Consider the following 15,718-nt stretch of genomic DNA (forward strand, 5'->3'; position numbering starts at 1 on the left):
GTGTGTGTGTGTGTGTGTGTGTGTGTGTGTGTGTGTGTGTGTGTGTGATTCCTATCTCAGAGGTCCAGAGGTCATACATACATTGAAAGGCACTGAGGTCCAACCGCAGTACCTACTCCATGTTACAAAACCTCTGGGGACTTCCTGGGAGGTTTTGTCAAAGTCCACATAGCCAAGTTATTAGCGGAACCAGGATTTGAAACCAGGTCCACTGAGAGCCCATCCAGTACCTGGGCGGAGGTGTGAGCCTCCACAAATACAGGGCAGGTCCTGGATAGTCAGAGGGAGACTTGTTGATACAGCAAAGTCTGTCTGATGGCAGGGACCTGGCATCTAGTACCTTGTGGAGGGTAGAATCAGAAAATTAACACAGGGACCCTGCTCCAAGGCCTGGGGTCAGTCTTGGGCAATCAGGGAAGTGGCCTGAGGGAGAGGGTAAAGCTTATGTACTTGGCTTTCAGACGTGGCATCAGTCACCCTGAGTAACTGACTTCCCCTCCCGAGGGGCATCTATAAGGTAAGACACAAGTGCTTTCTTGATGATTTCCTGACCTGCACAGAAGCACTTTGCAAAAACCACCAAAGAATACACATGTGCCTGGTGTAACCCTTACAGATTCTAGAGGGATCGTTTAGAAAGATCTGAGAGGTTGTCATTGGGCACACGTCCGTTGTGTTTCCAAAGACTGTAGCACATACGTGATCCATGGTCCAAGGACAATTCTCAGAGAAGCCTTGATTGACACTGGTCCTCAGAGGGAGGACATTGGGCTTTTCTGATTCTCTTTTAATCCTCCTTCTTTTGTGAGTGGGCATGATGGCAGCACTAATACTAATGTTTCTTTTTAACAAAGTGGGAGGGCAGCTGATATTAATTTGATAACGTTGTTTTGCTTTCAATGGCAAGTGAGACTGCAGTTTTTGTTTTGGGGTTTTTTTTTCATGCAAGGTAGTGAAAGAAAGTTTTCATCTTTTTTAAACGTAAAATTTAGCAAGGTAATCATTTTTAAGTGTACAATTCAACGGCATTAAGTACATTCACGATGTTGTACAGCCGTCACCACCATCCATCTCCTAAACTTTTTCATGGTCCAAGCTGAAACTCTGTCCCCATTAAGCACTAACTCCCCATTCTCCCCTTGCCCCCGGGCCCTGGCAACCACCCTTCCACTTTCTGTTTCTATGAGTTTGATCACTCTAGGTGACTCACATAAGTGGAATTATACAACATTTGTTCTTTTGTGTCTGGCTTTTTTCACTTGGCATAACATCTTCAAGGTTCAACCATGTGTCAAAACTTCGTTCCTTTTCATGGCTGAATAATATTCCATTGTGTGGCTGGACTACATTTTCTCTATCCATTCATCTGTCAGCGGACACTTGGGTTGTTTCCATCTTTTGTCTTTTGTGAATAGTGCTGCTACAAACATTTGTGGACAAGTATGTATTTGCATCCCTGCTTTTAATTCTAGAAAATTTTCTTTTAAAATAAATATGTTTGGGTTTTTTTCAAGTTAATTTAAGGAAAATGCTTGGGTAAATTATACAATTTACCCAAGGTGGTATGCAGATATGACCAAAAAAACTGTAAAGGAGGTAGGCGAATGTCTGAAGTTTGGAAGACTCTGGATTAGCGGAAAGACCTAGTAGCTCTTGTAACAATCTAGGCTCGGGGGATGGGGCTACTAGGTCAAGGGGATGGCTGCTGAGGGACTTTTGGAAGGAAAAATATAGGAATTGGGGACCAACCTAACCTAAGCGCAGAGTCTTGGGGTTTCCAGCTGGGGAGAAGTAGAAAGGTGGTAGCAATGCAGGGTCTGGAAGGTTCCCTTGGAGGAAGGAAAAGCCATAGAGCCATGCAAACTGAGAGGCAATGTCTTCTCGGCAAGTGGACACTCAGGCTGCCTTGGAAATAAAACCTATCTAAGTTCTCAGTCACCACAAGGCAAGTGTGTGTATGTGAGTGTGTTGGAGGAGGGGGTGCCCAAGGGCAATGCTCATGTAAAAATACAGATTTCTGGACCCCACCCCAGACTTACGGTCAGAGCCTCAGGGGGTGAGGTCCAGCTGCCGTGTGTTTAGCACCCACTTCAGGCAATTTTGATTCACAGCCAAGCTTGCTAACTGTCACCAGATGCTGGCAGGCAGGGCTAGGACGTGATTTATTTACCTCGGAGTCTCCAGCACGGAGCGAAGGGCCTGCCGCAGGCTTAGGTGCCGTGTTAGGCCAAGCTGGGGGTTAGGACTGGATTTGGGAGCCTGGCTTTGCTAACTGCAGCCACAAGCCCCTCATTCCCCACTCCAGCACCCAGCTCTGGTTTTCTTCCAGGAAAAACTTGTTGGACTCCTTTTTGGCTCACCGACTGCAGCTGGGAAGGTTGGGGCTTGCAGAGGGAAGGCCACGCGGAGGTCGGGGAGGCTTGCGTTCTGGTCAGGCACTGAGGCCCCCTCCTCCCCTGGCTGCAGCTCTTCCAGCTGTCTCCGCCCTCCTCCCCTCCCCCTCCCCCCAGGACCGTCGGGCTCCTCAGCCCCAGTAACTGTGCCGTTTACAGGCGCTACACTCAACAGCCGAGCTTGTCTTGTCTGAGTTCCAAGATTTTCCAAGTTGTGTTGAGGTGGATGTCCTCCAGGGAGTCCAGAGAGGATAGGTGGCTTGCCCAAGGGCTCAGAGGTGGTCTCTGTGGGGTCTTTTGTGGGCTTCCGTATGATTTCCAGGCCCTACCTGAGGAAAAACAGAACCAAGTTGTCTCAGGTGGGGTTCCCTGGGAAGCAGACTTAGAGATGGAGATTTGCACATGGGACGTTTATTGGGGAGAGGTCTCCAGGTTGGGGAGAGGGCCCCTGGGGGAAAGGGAAGAAGCAGCATTGGGCAGAGTGAGGAGTTGGGCTGCAATACAGTCACAAGAGAGGTCTCAGCCGATCCCGTGGGGAGGGCTGAAGCTGGGACGGCCAGGGTTATCCCAGATTGAGACTCCCAGACCAGACCTTTGCACGCCTACAGGCAGCTATCACTGCACGTGGGCACAGTGATTGGAAAAGGGTGTGACTTTGGGCTATTCCCAGAGAGGTTGAGTTGTTCTTGTTTGTTTGTTTTTTCGGCCACACAGCGTGGCATGCAGAATCTTAGTGACCCCACCAGGGATCGAACCCACGCCCCCTGCAGTGCAAGCATGGAGTCTTAACCACTGGACCACCAGGGAAATCCCCCCAGAGAGGTTGAGCTGTGACCTGTGAGCCTGTTGCCCTCTAGCAGTTGGTCCTTAAGGGACTGTAGCACACCACAGAATCTACTACATTTTTTTTGAAATTGTCAAATCAGACAGCATCTGGTGGCCAAGGCTTAAACTGTCATCTGGAGTTGTCTTTTTTACTGTCTTCTGTGCAGCCCCTTTTGGGGAGGGGTGGGTTCTGCTTCCCCCCCCCACCTCACCCCCATCCCCTTTAATTGAATAGCTCCATTATCACCTGTTCTGGGATTTGGGCTCCTTGTACAATTTCATTTGAAAGCTGCTGTTCTAGCATGACATTCTTATTTAACAGATGAGGCCACTGGGGACCAGAAAGGGAAAGGGGCTTGCCCAGGGTCACATAGCCTGTCAGGTGCAGAGCAGGGCGCAGATCTCAGGTCTCATGACTCCCTGTGTGGAGCCTGTCTCACCAGTCTGTTGTAAACTCAGCGATCCATAGCTGCATCAGTCCATTTCCTCTGCCCTCACTCCAACTGCTGAGAAGCTCTGTGGAGAGGAGTGGAGCCCATCTTGCTTCCATTTCCAGCTTTCCTGCTCTGAGGCCCCTTTATCCGGGCACAGGCTAGTCTCAGCCCAGAGAGGCTGGAGAGCTATGATGGAAATGCCAAGATCCTTGAGGGGGCTGGAACTGAGGAGGGCGAGGTGAAGCAGCAGGCTAGGTCCAATGGGGAATAACTCTTTGTGCCCTGTGGTTCCCAGACAGCTTATTTCCTAATCCCTTTTCAGTCTGAGCTGGTGCCAGAGCTGGGGAAACACACCCAGCACCCCAGATACCACAACTCCCATGCTTCCTGCTCCTTCCTTTGTGGAACTGGCCAGTTTGGGCACTCAGGGCCAGTCCCCTCCAAGCCTTTCTGTTGGAAGACACCCTCATGTGCGTCCCAATCCCACCATGGGGCAGGACAGAATTCAGCCCTGCCTTTCCCTTCCCCAGTCACCCATCCATCCCATTTCCAGCAGATCAGAGATAGACGTGACCTTAGAAGGCCTGCAGGCCAACAGTTGCAAACCCAAATGCCTAAGGGGCCGTAACTGTGCCCAATGGGACCCAGCAGAATGCAATAGGGAGCAGTGGGGTCTTTGGCAACAATTAATTGTATATTCTATATGGAGACATTGCGATGGTAATTAAGACACACATATACACACACAAATTGTCTTGGGAAACAAAACACCTAGGCCTATAGGCCTGAGTCACTCTTCATTTTGAATCCATACTCCAAGCCGAGCCCCCTTTGGTGCAGAGGAGGAGCCTACGGTCAGAGTCAGGCACCAAAGCCACCCAATTACAATATTTCAAGACCTCTGCTGGCTCCTATTACATTGGAAGATGTAATAGGAGACACACACACACACACACACACACACACATATACACACACCTTCCAATCTCCCCGCCTGGAGGAGAAGTGACTAGAACCTCCAGCTGCCTTCCAGCCCCGTTACCCCTCAGCATTGCCAAATACCTTAGTTTCCACTCTGTCTCTTGTGACCTCCACAAGCCTCTCCAGGAAGTGAAAGTCTTCAGTGAGACCAGCAGTTTCCGGAAGTCCTCTCTGCCTCATTTTCCTGGGTTGCCCCTACTGGACCAGCAACGGGGGCCAGAGCGCTAGGGCTTCCTCCTCTACAGATGGTGCCCACCTTTCCCTGTTCATCTCCAAGTCCTGCACGTTCTCATCTCCTCCCCCAGGACTGGGGGCTCCTGGGCCCAAATCCTCCCATCCCTGGACAGCCTACTGGGTGGCAAGAGTGCAGTTTTCTTCCTTTTTGAGCATCTACATGTGTCAGGCCTTTTTTGGTGAGCCACAGAAACACAGAAGCCCCACGAGGCTTCCATCATTTTTGGTTTGGTTTGGTTTTGTTTCTTTTTAACTTCAGGAGCCTTTCAATCTTCGGTTAACTTCATATCTCAATTCGCAGTACACTATGATCTTTGGTCCACATGAGGCATCTCTCTAAGTTAATTTCCCTTTCCCCCATTCTCTTTCCTCTTTCTGGGCACCCATTCGAATGCACTCAGGGTGTATCCTTTTGTTTGCATGTGTTCTTCTTAAATACGTGTTGCTTTTTTTATGTGCCTGTATGTCACTCTGCACATCTAGAATTGGGCTATCAGAGCTCATTCTGCTTCTTACTTTTTCACTCTGTACTATGTTATATATTTTTTTAAGATTTGTTTTTGATGTGGCATTTTTAACATCTTTATTGAATTTGTTACAATATCGCTTCTGTTTTATGTTTTGGTTTTTTGGCCACGAGGCATGTGGGATCCCAGCTCCCCAACCAGGGATCGTATCCACACCCCCTACACCGGAAGGCAGAGTCCTAACCGCTGGACTGCCGGGGAAGTCCCTGTACTATGTTATTAAGATCCACCTCCATGTTCACTTGGTCTGTTGCTTCTAACTATTGCATCGCCCTCTACAGATGGCAGCAGCTACTTTGTACTGTCCTTCCCCTGGCAATAGACACCCAGGTGGCCTCCAACTCCTGGTCACCACAAATAGCACAGAGGTGAGCAGCTTCGGATGGGTGTCCTTGTGGAGCTGTGGGAGCATTTCTTTGGTATGTATATACCCAAGAATTGAATCACTGGGTTGTAGGATCTCTGCATCCTTAGGTATTCTAAGTGGTGCCAGGTTGTTCTGTAGGTGGCCACAAACGTCCACTCCCACCAACCCCTTGGCGTTGCCCAGCTTTCTAATCTTTGCCAGTTGTACGGTGGCAAGTGACACCTTGCTGCTTTCGTTCTGGAACTTACATCTTAGTAGCACTTCTTGGCTATGTCGCTTTAAGCAAGTCATAGCAACCTACTGAGATTGACGCTATGCCACCTAAAGGCAATAGATTCCACAACTCAGAGAGGCTGAATAACTTATCTGAGGTCTAACAGTTAGTGTGGAACTGTAATTTGAACCCAGAGCTCACACTCTTTTTTTTTTCTTTCTTTTTTTTTTTTTTTTTTTTTTTGCATACGCGGGCCTCTCACTGTTGCGGCCTCTCCCGCTGCGGAGCACAGGCTCCGGACACGCAGGCTCAGCGACCATGGCTCACGGGCCCAGCCGCTCCACGGCATGTGGGATCTTCCCGGACCGGGGCACGAACCCATGTCCCCTGCATCGGCAGGCGGACTCCCAACCACTGCACCACCAGGGAAGTCCCCCAACACACTCTTAACCACTGTACCATTATCAACACATTTTGTCTCTTTTCTAAAATATCATCTGGGTCTACACTGCAAGCTTCTTGTCAGGGGCTATGTTTTAAACCTCTCTAGGGTCCCCGGAGAACTGAGCCCAGTGACTTTCTTACAGGGGATGCTCAGTAAATCATTGTTTTATAGGTTTGGAGAGAAAAAAAGTGCAAGGTGTCTTGTTGAGTTTATCTGGAGGGCTACAGGGTGCAAGAAGCAAAGAGGAACTTGTTTGATCCACAGAGATGCTGACTGGGGGCTGGTTGTGGTAGATAAGTAACCCTGGGCTCCTGGCTTCTGGCCACCATGTGGCCTGCAGAAGCAGCTTGTCATGAAGTTGGGGAGCAGAGTGGTGTTAGGGGGCCTTTGGGGAAAGGCAGGGGGGAAAGCCAATAGGCAATGAGGAATCTAGAATCCCCAAATGCCTCATCTGAGTGGGCTCCCACACCCAGTTGGTGAAACTAAAGCTCATAAGGGTAGAGAATGGTATTCAAGATCAAAGGCAGAGCTGGAACTCAAACCCATGTCTCTAGACACATGGTTCAGAGATTTTCCATTCCTTCCTCAGGAGAAGATCCCAGTCAACAAGTAGGGAAGTATTTCTTCTCATGCTCTTTCATCACAGTGCATAGCAGTGCTGAAGGCTTTGGGGTAGCAAAGGAGTCCCCTTCTCCCTCTGAGTGCCTCCTCAGACCTTCAAGGATACACCCCCCTCCCTGGGAAGAAGGTAGCTGATAACTGAGCCTAGCCTCACTGTCGTCATCTGTACGATGTGTGCAATAATGCCATCTCCCAGGACTATTGCGACAATTGAAACAAGATAGTAAATAGAGAGCATCCAGCGCAACCCCAGACACAAAAGACTCTCCCCAGCAGAGATGGAGCACAGAAAGGCTGCAGAAACTGAATATCAAGGTCTGAGCTAGAACATTCTGGTAATACTTGATTTCCCTCAGGGGAGAGAGGAATGAACCTTTATTTCAAAAACGATTTTGGTGTGTATGTGCTTTCAAAAGCTGCAGTGTAGTGTGAAATGGGGATGGAAACAAACCCCAAAAGGGACTTTTGGTGGCAAAAGGATTAAGAACTTTTTCTCAAGTTGGATGTGGAAGGTGGTGGCCTAGGGGGAAGGGCGGGTCCAAAGAGAACCTTCTAAAAATACTGCCCACTTACCAGAAAGGCACAGCCCACTCCTCTGCTGCACCCCAGACAGCTCCTCAAAAGGAGAACTCGTCTTGCCACCCATGCTTCCTCGCTCCGGGTGAAGGCACCTCCCCAGGGTGGCCAGGGGGCCAGAGCCTGGAAGAAGCTGAGCCTTGGTGCCAGGCAGCTGCTTCAGATCCCAGCTCATTACTCTTCTCTTTGAGCCTGTTTCTTCATCTGAGAAATGGAAATACAAATAGCTAATGTGTGAGTTCAGCTAAACGGTATAATGTCTATAAATCATGTCGTTTGGTACCTGGCACTCAGAGGGCACCTATGAATTCTAGCTAGGCACCATCAGTCCTACTGATGGAGAGAGACTGCCACAGGCTGGAGCCCGGGGGTAGGTGAGCTAGAGGAAGGGTTCTTGCACTCAAGGGCTCCTCGGCTGTTGGATCTGTCCTGTGCTGGGGCAGCTGACAGGGACTCGCTCCTCTGCAGTGAGGCGGTCAGGGCTCTCTGCCTCCAGCCTGCTCTGGAATTGCAGGAGGAGGAAAGAGTCCAGTTAGGAGGCTCTAAAGCACTTCCTAAGCATCTAGAGACACAGGAAACATGGTTGTGGGAACCCTGGGAGGTCCCAGGCCAAGTTGATTTTGACATGAATGGGAGGCGATATGGCACTTTAGGGAGCTCTAAACTGCAAGCCTAGATTCTCAGGCTCCCAATATAATGGACTTCCTTTGACCGTGGGCCTCCTGTGTGCCTGGCACACAACGCAGAGCCCTTCTTGGCATTTTGATGGTCCCACAAGGTAAGTATCATTATCCCAATCTAGTGGTGGGAAAGCTGATACTCAGAGAGGTTAAGTCACTTGCCTAAGGTCTCCCAGCCAGGATTCAAACTCAAGTTCTCCAACCAGGTGACCTTGGACAGGCCATTTCAGTGAGGTGTCTGAGTATCCTCCTTGGTCAAATAGGCATAATACTCCACATGCCTTCTCCCTAGGGCTCTTTGTGAGCTCAGATTGGGGGCTGGAGGCAGAAGTCTGTTGTGAGCTGCAAATCTTTGTCTGGTCAAGAGGAAATGTGTAAGATGCAGGCTTTGTCTTGGAGATGCAGGAAGGTGCTGAGGTGTATGTTGGGGGTGTCTGAGAGCAGACTTGCCAGGTTGCACTGCTGCCTCGGGGGCTTGCTTGTTCCTATGGAGGTTGCAGGGTCTCCTTATTGCAAAAGAACAGAAAGCTTGGCTTCACAATGTGGTAACGCAGGAATGGAAGAGAAAGGATCCCTTTATCAATCTCACAGAGGTAAGAGGTGAATTAATAATAATAATAATGACCATCACCCACGTTGTGCTCGTCAAGTGTGTGCTGGGTGCTGTCCTATGTTCCCATTCATTAAGCACTTACTAAGTGACGGTCACCCTCCTAAGGGCTCTACATGAATTAACTCACCTAAGCCTTATGAGCCACCAAGTATTATTATTCCCATTTTACAGATGAGGAAACTGAGGGAATTCCCTGGCGGTCCAGTGGTTAAGACTCTGCGCTTCCACTGCAGGGGGCCTGGGTTCAGTCCCTGGTCAGGGAACTAAGATCCTGCAAGCTGTGCACGTGGCCAAAAAATAAAAATAAAGATGAGGAAACTGAGGCTTCAAGAGATTTAAAAAATGAAATTCCCAGGTTGTGGTGAGTTGGTAGATAGGAGTGGTTTCAGAGTCAGGCGGTTTGACTCCAAAAGCTCAAAGGAGTTGCCTTCTTTCTCTACTGTCAGTGTATTGCCCTGGTATTTGATCACATTTGGTGGTGCTGTCCAATGTTTGAAGCTGAGTTTGTCAATAAGTTAGACTTCTTCAGGCTCTTCCCCACTGTACCTCCCTCCATTGCCCATCTGTGATGGGACCCAGTCTCTATTTCTGAGCCTAGATAAGTGGGGGTGCTTATTTGACTGGATATATTCTGATTGGCAGGAAAGAGCGTGGACTGGGAGTCTTGTGCTAGGGGATCAGGTGCAGGCTCCACCACCGGCAGACTCTTGGGCCTCGTGCAAGGTATGTCCCCTCTCAGGGTATCATCTTCTCCTCTGTAGGATGAAGGAGATTGAGCTTGAAGGTCCCTGGCTGACCTTGTGGGAAAACTGAGAATTTGAGTGACTTGACTAAAGTCACACATTTCGTTCATGGAATTGCTGGGGTTCGTCCTGAGCTCTTGTCCCCAGATGCCACAGTCTGGAGAAAGGCAGATGGCTACAATGTAGGCTCGCAATAAAGACCACAGACTGAAAAATGGGAGGCAGGCAGCAGGCAAGATTTGGGACAGGGAGGTCTTCTCTCACCACCTTGGACAGAACAGTAGATTGCTTCGTTGGCTCCCAGGACAACTTGTTGGAAGAAGTGGAACCCTCCCCGCACCTCCCGGCCTTGGCCCCCCTCCAAGAAACGGGAGGTGGTGGCCCCATCTTTCAGTTCTGCTTCCTCCAGTCATGGTTGGCTGGGCCTTTAACGCAAGCCTGCTATGTTTGTGTTCCTGTAGCCCCCACCCAACCCATTATAAACAGTCCACCCCGGCCAGGGCCTCTCGTTGGACTGGAAAGTTCATTCTCTGTGATATGTGGGTCTGTGCTGAGACCCTCCAGAGCTAGCAAGAGTTGTTGATGAGTGAAAGGAGAAGAAACACCTGGGGAGGTGGTGGTAAGTTGTGTGTGTGTGTTTTCTCACAACCTTTCCCTGCTTCAGTTTCATTTTATTCTGGCCCAGGCTGGGCACTCAGAAGGCTGTCTTAGATCCTCTGGCCAGCTCTCTTCTCACCTTCTCCAAGAAGCTTCTTTTGATTCTTTCCAGCATATATCTGCATCCCAAGTATAGCGGGTTGAATAGTGCCCCCCCCACCAAAGATATGTCCACATCAAATCCCTGGAACCTTGAATGCTACCTTATGTGAGGAAAAAAAGGTCTTTGCAGATGTAATTAAGTTAAGGATCTTGAACTAATATCCTGGATTATCTGGGTGGGCCCTAAATCAATGTCCATTTAAGAGAAAGGCAGAAGATTAGGAGGTGATGTGACCACTAAGGCAGAGAATGGAGTGATGTGGCCACAAGGTCACAAGTCAAGGAATGCCATCAATTCCCAAAGATGGAAGAAGCAAGGAAGGATTCTCCCCTGGAGCCTCCAGAGGGACCATGGCCCTGCCTGCACCTTGATTTTAGACTTCTGGCCTCCAGAACTGTGAGGGAATAAGACTCAGTTGCTTCAAGCTACTAGGCTTGTGGTACTTTGTTGCAGTAGCAATAAGAAATGAACAGACCATGGAATCACAGACTCCCTGCACTAGAGAGTAGGGCGGGGTCATTGGAGCCACGCAGATGACGCTTCACACTGGCTTTAGCCAGCAAGAGCTGCACATCAGGGGGCTGCTTATCCTCTCTGAGCCTCGCGCTGCTCACCTGCAAAAGGGAGACCATGATGCCTACCTCCCAGTGCCAGTGTTTTGTTTTGTTTTAACAGCTTTATTGGGATATAATTCAAATGTCAGACAATTCACCCATTTAAAGTGTACAATTCAATGGCCTTTTTGGTATATTCACACAGCTGTGCAACCAACCCTCAGCCAACTTTAGAACACTTCATCATTCCCCCAGAAGAAACCTCATACCCACTAGCAATTGTTCCCCATTTCCCTCCACAATTCTCCCTCCACTGTAGCCAACTACGAATTTACTTTCTATCTCCAAAGATTTGTCTGTTCTCTATATTTCATATAAATGGAATCATACAAGATGTGCCTTTGTGTCTGGCTTCTTTCACTTATCAGGATGTTTTCAAATTTCATCCATGTTGAAGCATGTATCAGTACTTTCTTCCTTTTTATGTCTGAGTACTATTCCACTGTATGGATATACCACATTTTGTTTATCCATTTATCCATTGATGGCCATTGAATTGTTTCCATTTTTTGGCTATTATGAAGTATGTTTTTATGCACATTTGTATACAAGTTTTTGTGTGGACACAGCCAGGGTTGTTTTGAAGATTAAATGAAGTAGAACCTAAGGCATCTGATATGTCCTCCAACAATTAATAATGAAAGATATTAGAGGAAATATGCCCCAACTCTTTCAATTTACAGGTTAGGAAACTGAAGCATGGAGAGGAGCACAGACTTGCTTGAGGTCATCCAAGGCAGGAGAGCATAACACTTAAATGCAGGTCCATGAATCAGACTGCCCAGAACTAAATCTTGGTTGGACTTGGGTTACCTTATGTAGGTCACTTCACCTCTACGAGCCTCAGTTTACTCATGTGTAAAATGAGGTTAGTAATAGTACCTACCTCATACGGTTGTTGATGTGAGGATTAAATGTGCTAGACCATGTGTCTGGCACATAATAGGTGCTCTGTACATCTTAGCTGTTATCATTCATGGTAGTGCCAGCAGCAGAACTTAGGTCTCCTGGCTCCCAGGTATGAGAGGTCTTGAATCTACACTTCTCCAGTTCTCTTTTCTGTGTCATGGGCATCTTCCCAGTGTGACTGTAGGTTCTGTGGAGGAAGGACATAGGGCTTCTTCTCCCCACTGCCCTGAGCACATAAGAGGTGCTGAATGAGAACCTTTGCTCACTTTCTTTGGCTTCTGCCAACCCTGGCCTTCACCAAGAGACCCAGCTGGAGACTGTGATAGGTATTAATTCCCTGCATCTTTCCAACACCCCATGAGCTAACTGAGTGCGTCTCCCTTCCAGGCAGTGGACAGCACACAACCATGGAGTTGGGGCCTCTAGAAGGTGGGTACCTGGAGCTTCTTAACAGCAATGCTGACCCTTTGCATCTCTACCACCTCTATGACCGGATGGACCTGGCTGGAGAAGAAGAGCTAGAGCTCTGCTCAGGTGGGCTCTCCTCCCTCTGGCCCCTTCCAAGTCCCTCCCCACCCCTCTGCCTGCAGTAGAGATGGCAACAAGGGGAAGTCCTGGCTGTGGAATTCCGGTCAGCACCACGGACAGCTCCAACTCCCTGCCACGCTGGCTCCTAATGGAAATATCTCCCAGCCCGCCCTGCCTCTCCCTCCGTCCCCACCAGCCCTCTTCCCAGATCTTTCCTGCTTCATCCAAGTGGCTTTTCCTCCCAGAACCTGATACGGACACCATCAACTGCGAACAGTTCAGCAGGCTGTTGTGTGATATGGAAGGTGATGAAGAGACCAGGGAGGCTTATGCCAATATCGGTGAGGAAGCATTATGAACCCAGAAAAAGGACAATTGAGGGAAAAGATTCTTTTATCTGTTTTGTTAATCTCACCCATTCACCAGGAGCCTCCAGGCCCTCCCTCAGAAATCGGGGCAAGGGGGGGATGGGGAGCGAGGGCTAAAAGGACAGAGAATCGGGGAAAGAAGGGAGATGGAGAAAGGTAGGGAAATAGAGCCCTTCACTAATGAGCACCAGGCAAACAAATCTCACTTTTCCATCTTCTGCCTCCATTTCTATACATTTTTCTATTTGTTGCTCTTCTTTCCTTCCCACAAAGCCCATATCATATGCCCCTCCCTCCCTCCCTTTCTCCTCAGCTCCTAAGCTAAACTACTCTAGTATTTGTAATAACTACCTTTGGGGGGCACTTGTGGCCTGCAAACCACTGTGCATGTGTTATCATATTGAAGCCTTACAAAAACAAAGGAAGTAGATACTATTAGTATCTTCATTTTACAGATGAGGAAATTGAGGTTTAGAGAGATAAAGAATCTACCCAAGGCTGCATTAGAGATAGTAATGGGTAGGTCTGAAATTCAAAGTCCTTATTTTTCACCACAAGAGGGAAAGTATCTAGAGTGGGGAGGTTTGGTAAGGCTCAAGCTGAGAGGCTGGTTTGCAGCTTGAAAAAGACCTACAGTTTTCAGACAAGGGCAGAACTCTTTGGGACTCTCTGGGGAGAGGTGTTTCTGTTGTTTTTTGTGGGGGGTGAAGGATCCCTCCTTACCAGGTTCACCACTGTCTCATACAGAGGCTTTGTTGAATTAGAAAAAGATGCCCCTTCTTCTAGAGGATGCAGCCCCCATTAAGATGTAACAGCTTGGCTATCAAAGTGAAGGCTGGATTCCTGCCCCCATTTGCCCTTTTGTCTGGGCATCCTGTACAGTGAACAACCTGCACAGATGTTCTTAGTGGCCCTTTTCCTGGCATCCCAAGAATCACATCACTTAGGAGGTCTGGCATGAACATGGCTAGACATTCCCCAACACATAGTTAATCCAGCATCATACAAGGGCAGAAAATGGAGAGGAGCAGTAACTGTATGTGTCTCAAAGATTACAGAACTGAGAACCTGCCTGCTTCCTTTCCTTCCTGGGAATTTACTTGGGAGAAGCAGAAACGTTTAGGGCTGAGGGTATTCACATTTCCTCACAACTGGAGGCAGCAATGAATGAGTTGGGCTTTTTCCCAAATCACTTAGGATTTGGGGGCTTTTTCCCCTTAGGGGCATCTACACAGGAAGTGGGAGCAAGTGGAGGAGGCAGCTTCACCCGAGTCTGTTCCTGAAGTCTCTGGTCCTGGGCATGCAGTCATCTGAGGCACCCCAAAGTATTACATTGGCTTCCATTCCCATAAAATGGGAATAATAATCACACCTGCCTCATGGGATCACTGTGAGGATTGAATAAGTTTCTGTGCATAAAGTGTTTAGAGCAGGAATTTGAGAAGAGTAAGCATTCAGTAAGTGTTAGGTACCAACCCACCACTACCATCAACACCATCATCATTATATTTATCATCACCATCATCATTATCACCATTTATGCCCTCACTTCATTCCTCACTCAGAAGCCTTTTATGGCTCCCCATGGCCTATAAAATCCAGTCCTAACTTTCCCCAACATGAAACTTTTACTGAAGACACCTATTTCTAAGAGTTTCCCAAACACCTCTCCTCACTCTGTCCCCACTACCCAGAAAGCCCTACACTTTTCACCTCTCAGAATCTACCCCCACCCCCATCTTTCAAGGTCTGGCTTCAGGACCCCTTCCTCTGGGAAGCCCTCCCTGATTGCCCCATCCCACTATATACACTCTCTCCTCTTGCCATGATAACTGTCTTCCCTTTGGCTCCAAGCCATGTTCCACTTCATATAATTAAGCACCATTGATTGTCTACTGTGTACTAGCTACTGTGTTGATTGCTTTAAATACAGAGCCTCTAACCCTCACCATCCATCCCTGGGTCATAGGTGTTATTTATTCTCATTACACAGATGAGGAAATGGGGGCCCAGAGAGGTTAAGTAACTGACCCAAGATTGTACAGCTTGTAGGGCAATTGGGGAGTAGAACTGGAATTTAAACTCAAACTCAAGACAACTCTACTACGCTGTGTTGCACTACTTTATAGCAATAGATAAATTTGTATGCATACACATCACCCCTTCAATTAGATTAAGAGCCCATGAAGTTTCAGTGTTCCTTCATTAATTTGATCATTCATTCAGCAAACATTTATTGAGCCCCAATGTGCGCTAGGTCTGGAGGGTCACGGTTCCCCGATGCCCAGCCCAAGGCCGGGCTGGGCAATAAGCATTGCCCAGCATTCGGTGAGAACTAGTTGATTGACTGCACTTTTTCTTGTCTGGGCAGCGGAACTGGACCAGTATGTCTTCCAGGATTCCCAGCTGGAGGGCCTGAGCAAAGACATTTTCAGTAAGTTGGGGGGGTCTTGGCTTAGCCTGCATTTCCTTCCTTGTTCCTTGGAGAGTGCTGTAATACCTGACGACCACCTTTGATGGATGGTCAGATCATCCCCAACACAGGGACAATGGGAGCTCACCTTGGACGTCCACTGACTGTGTGTTTTGGTGTCTTTGGTTTTTCCCCGAAGTCGAGCACATAGGACTGGAAGAAATGATCAGCGAGAGTGTGGAGGTGCTGGAGGAAGCAGGACAGAAAAGTCAGAAAAGACGTGAGTGAGCCCCTCCCTGATCCGGTCTAGCCTTGCTTGACTCCCAGTCATGCCTTGGCTCTAAAACCTGTTATGGCTCCCAGTTGCTTCCCTCGTTAAGTTCTGTCTGCTCTGCCAGGCTTGTGTGTCCCACCCACCTCTTCCCTCACCACTGCTCCCTGGTGACCCAGGGAGGAAGCAGACGGCCCAGGAT

At 48.6% G+C, this 15,718-nt stretch overlaps 1 protein-coding gene across 12 annotated transcripts in view; it reads left to right on the top strand.

Annotated features, from left to right (window-relative positions):
• Nucleotides 1-15,718, top strand: part of CIITA (class II major histocompatibility complex transactivator) — a 50,230-nt gene that overhangs the window by 12,141 nt on the left and 22,371 nt on the right. For 9 of the 12 annotated variants that reach the window (XR_003793288.1, XR_003793286.1, XR_003793287.1 and 6 more), the window contains exons 2-5: nucleotides 12,324-12,470; nucleotides 12,710-12,805; nucleotides 15,204-15,266; nucleotides 15,445-15,525. Coding sequence is in view for 9 of the 12 variants with exons in the window: in XM_029221690.1 (XP_029077523.1) it covers nucleotides 12,324-12,470; nucleotides 12,710-12,805; nucleotides 15,204-15,266; nucleotides 15,445-15,525 (387 nt within the window). In the remaining 3 variants the exon portion in view is untranslated. Of the gene's footprint in view, nucleotides 1-50; nucleotides 518-9,552; nucleotides 9,634-9,663; nucleotides 10,273-12,323; nucleotides 12,471-12,709; nucleotides 12,806-15,203; nucleotides 15,267-15,444; nucleotides 15,526-15,718 lie in introns of those variants that run through there. The other 3 variants (XM_029221696.1, XM_029221697.1, XM_029221694.1) reach the window with 3 other exon arrangements.

The sequence above is a fragment of the Monodon monoceros genome, unplaced genomic scaffold, assembly GCF_005190385.1.
Source record: "Monodon monoceros isolate NGI ecotype Baffin Bay Population unplaced genomic scaffold, NGI_Narwhal_1 Super_Scaffold_13, whole genome shotgun sequence".
NCBI lineage: Eukaryota > Metazoa > Chordata > Mammalia > Artiodactyla > Monodontidae > Monodon > Monodon monoceros.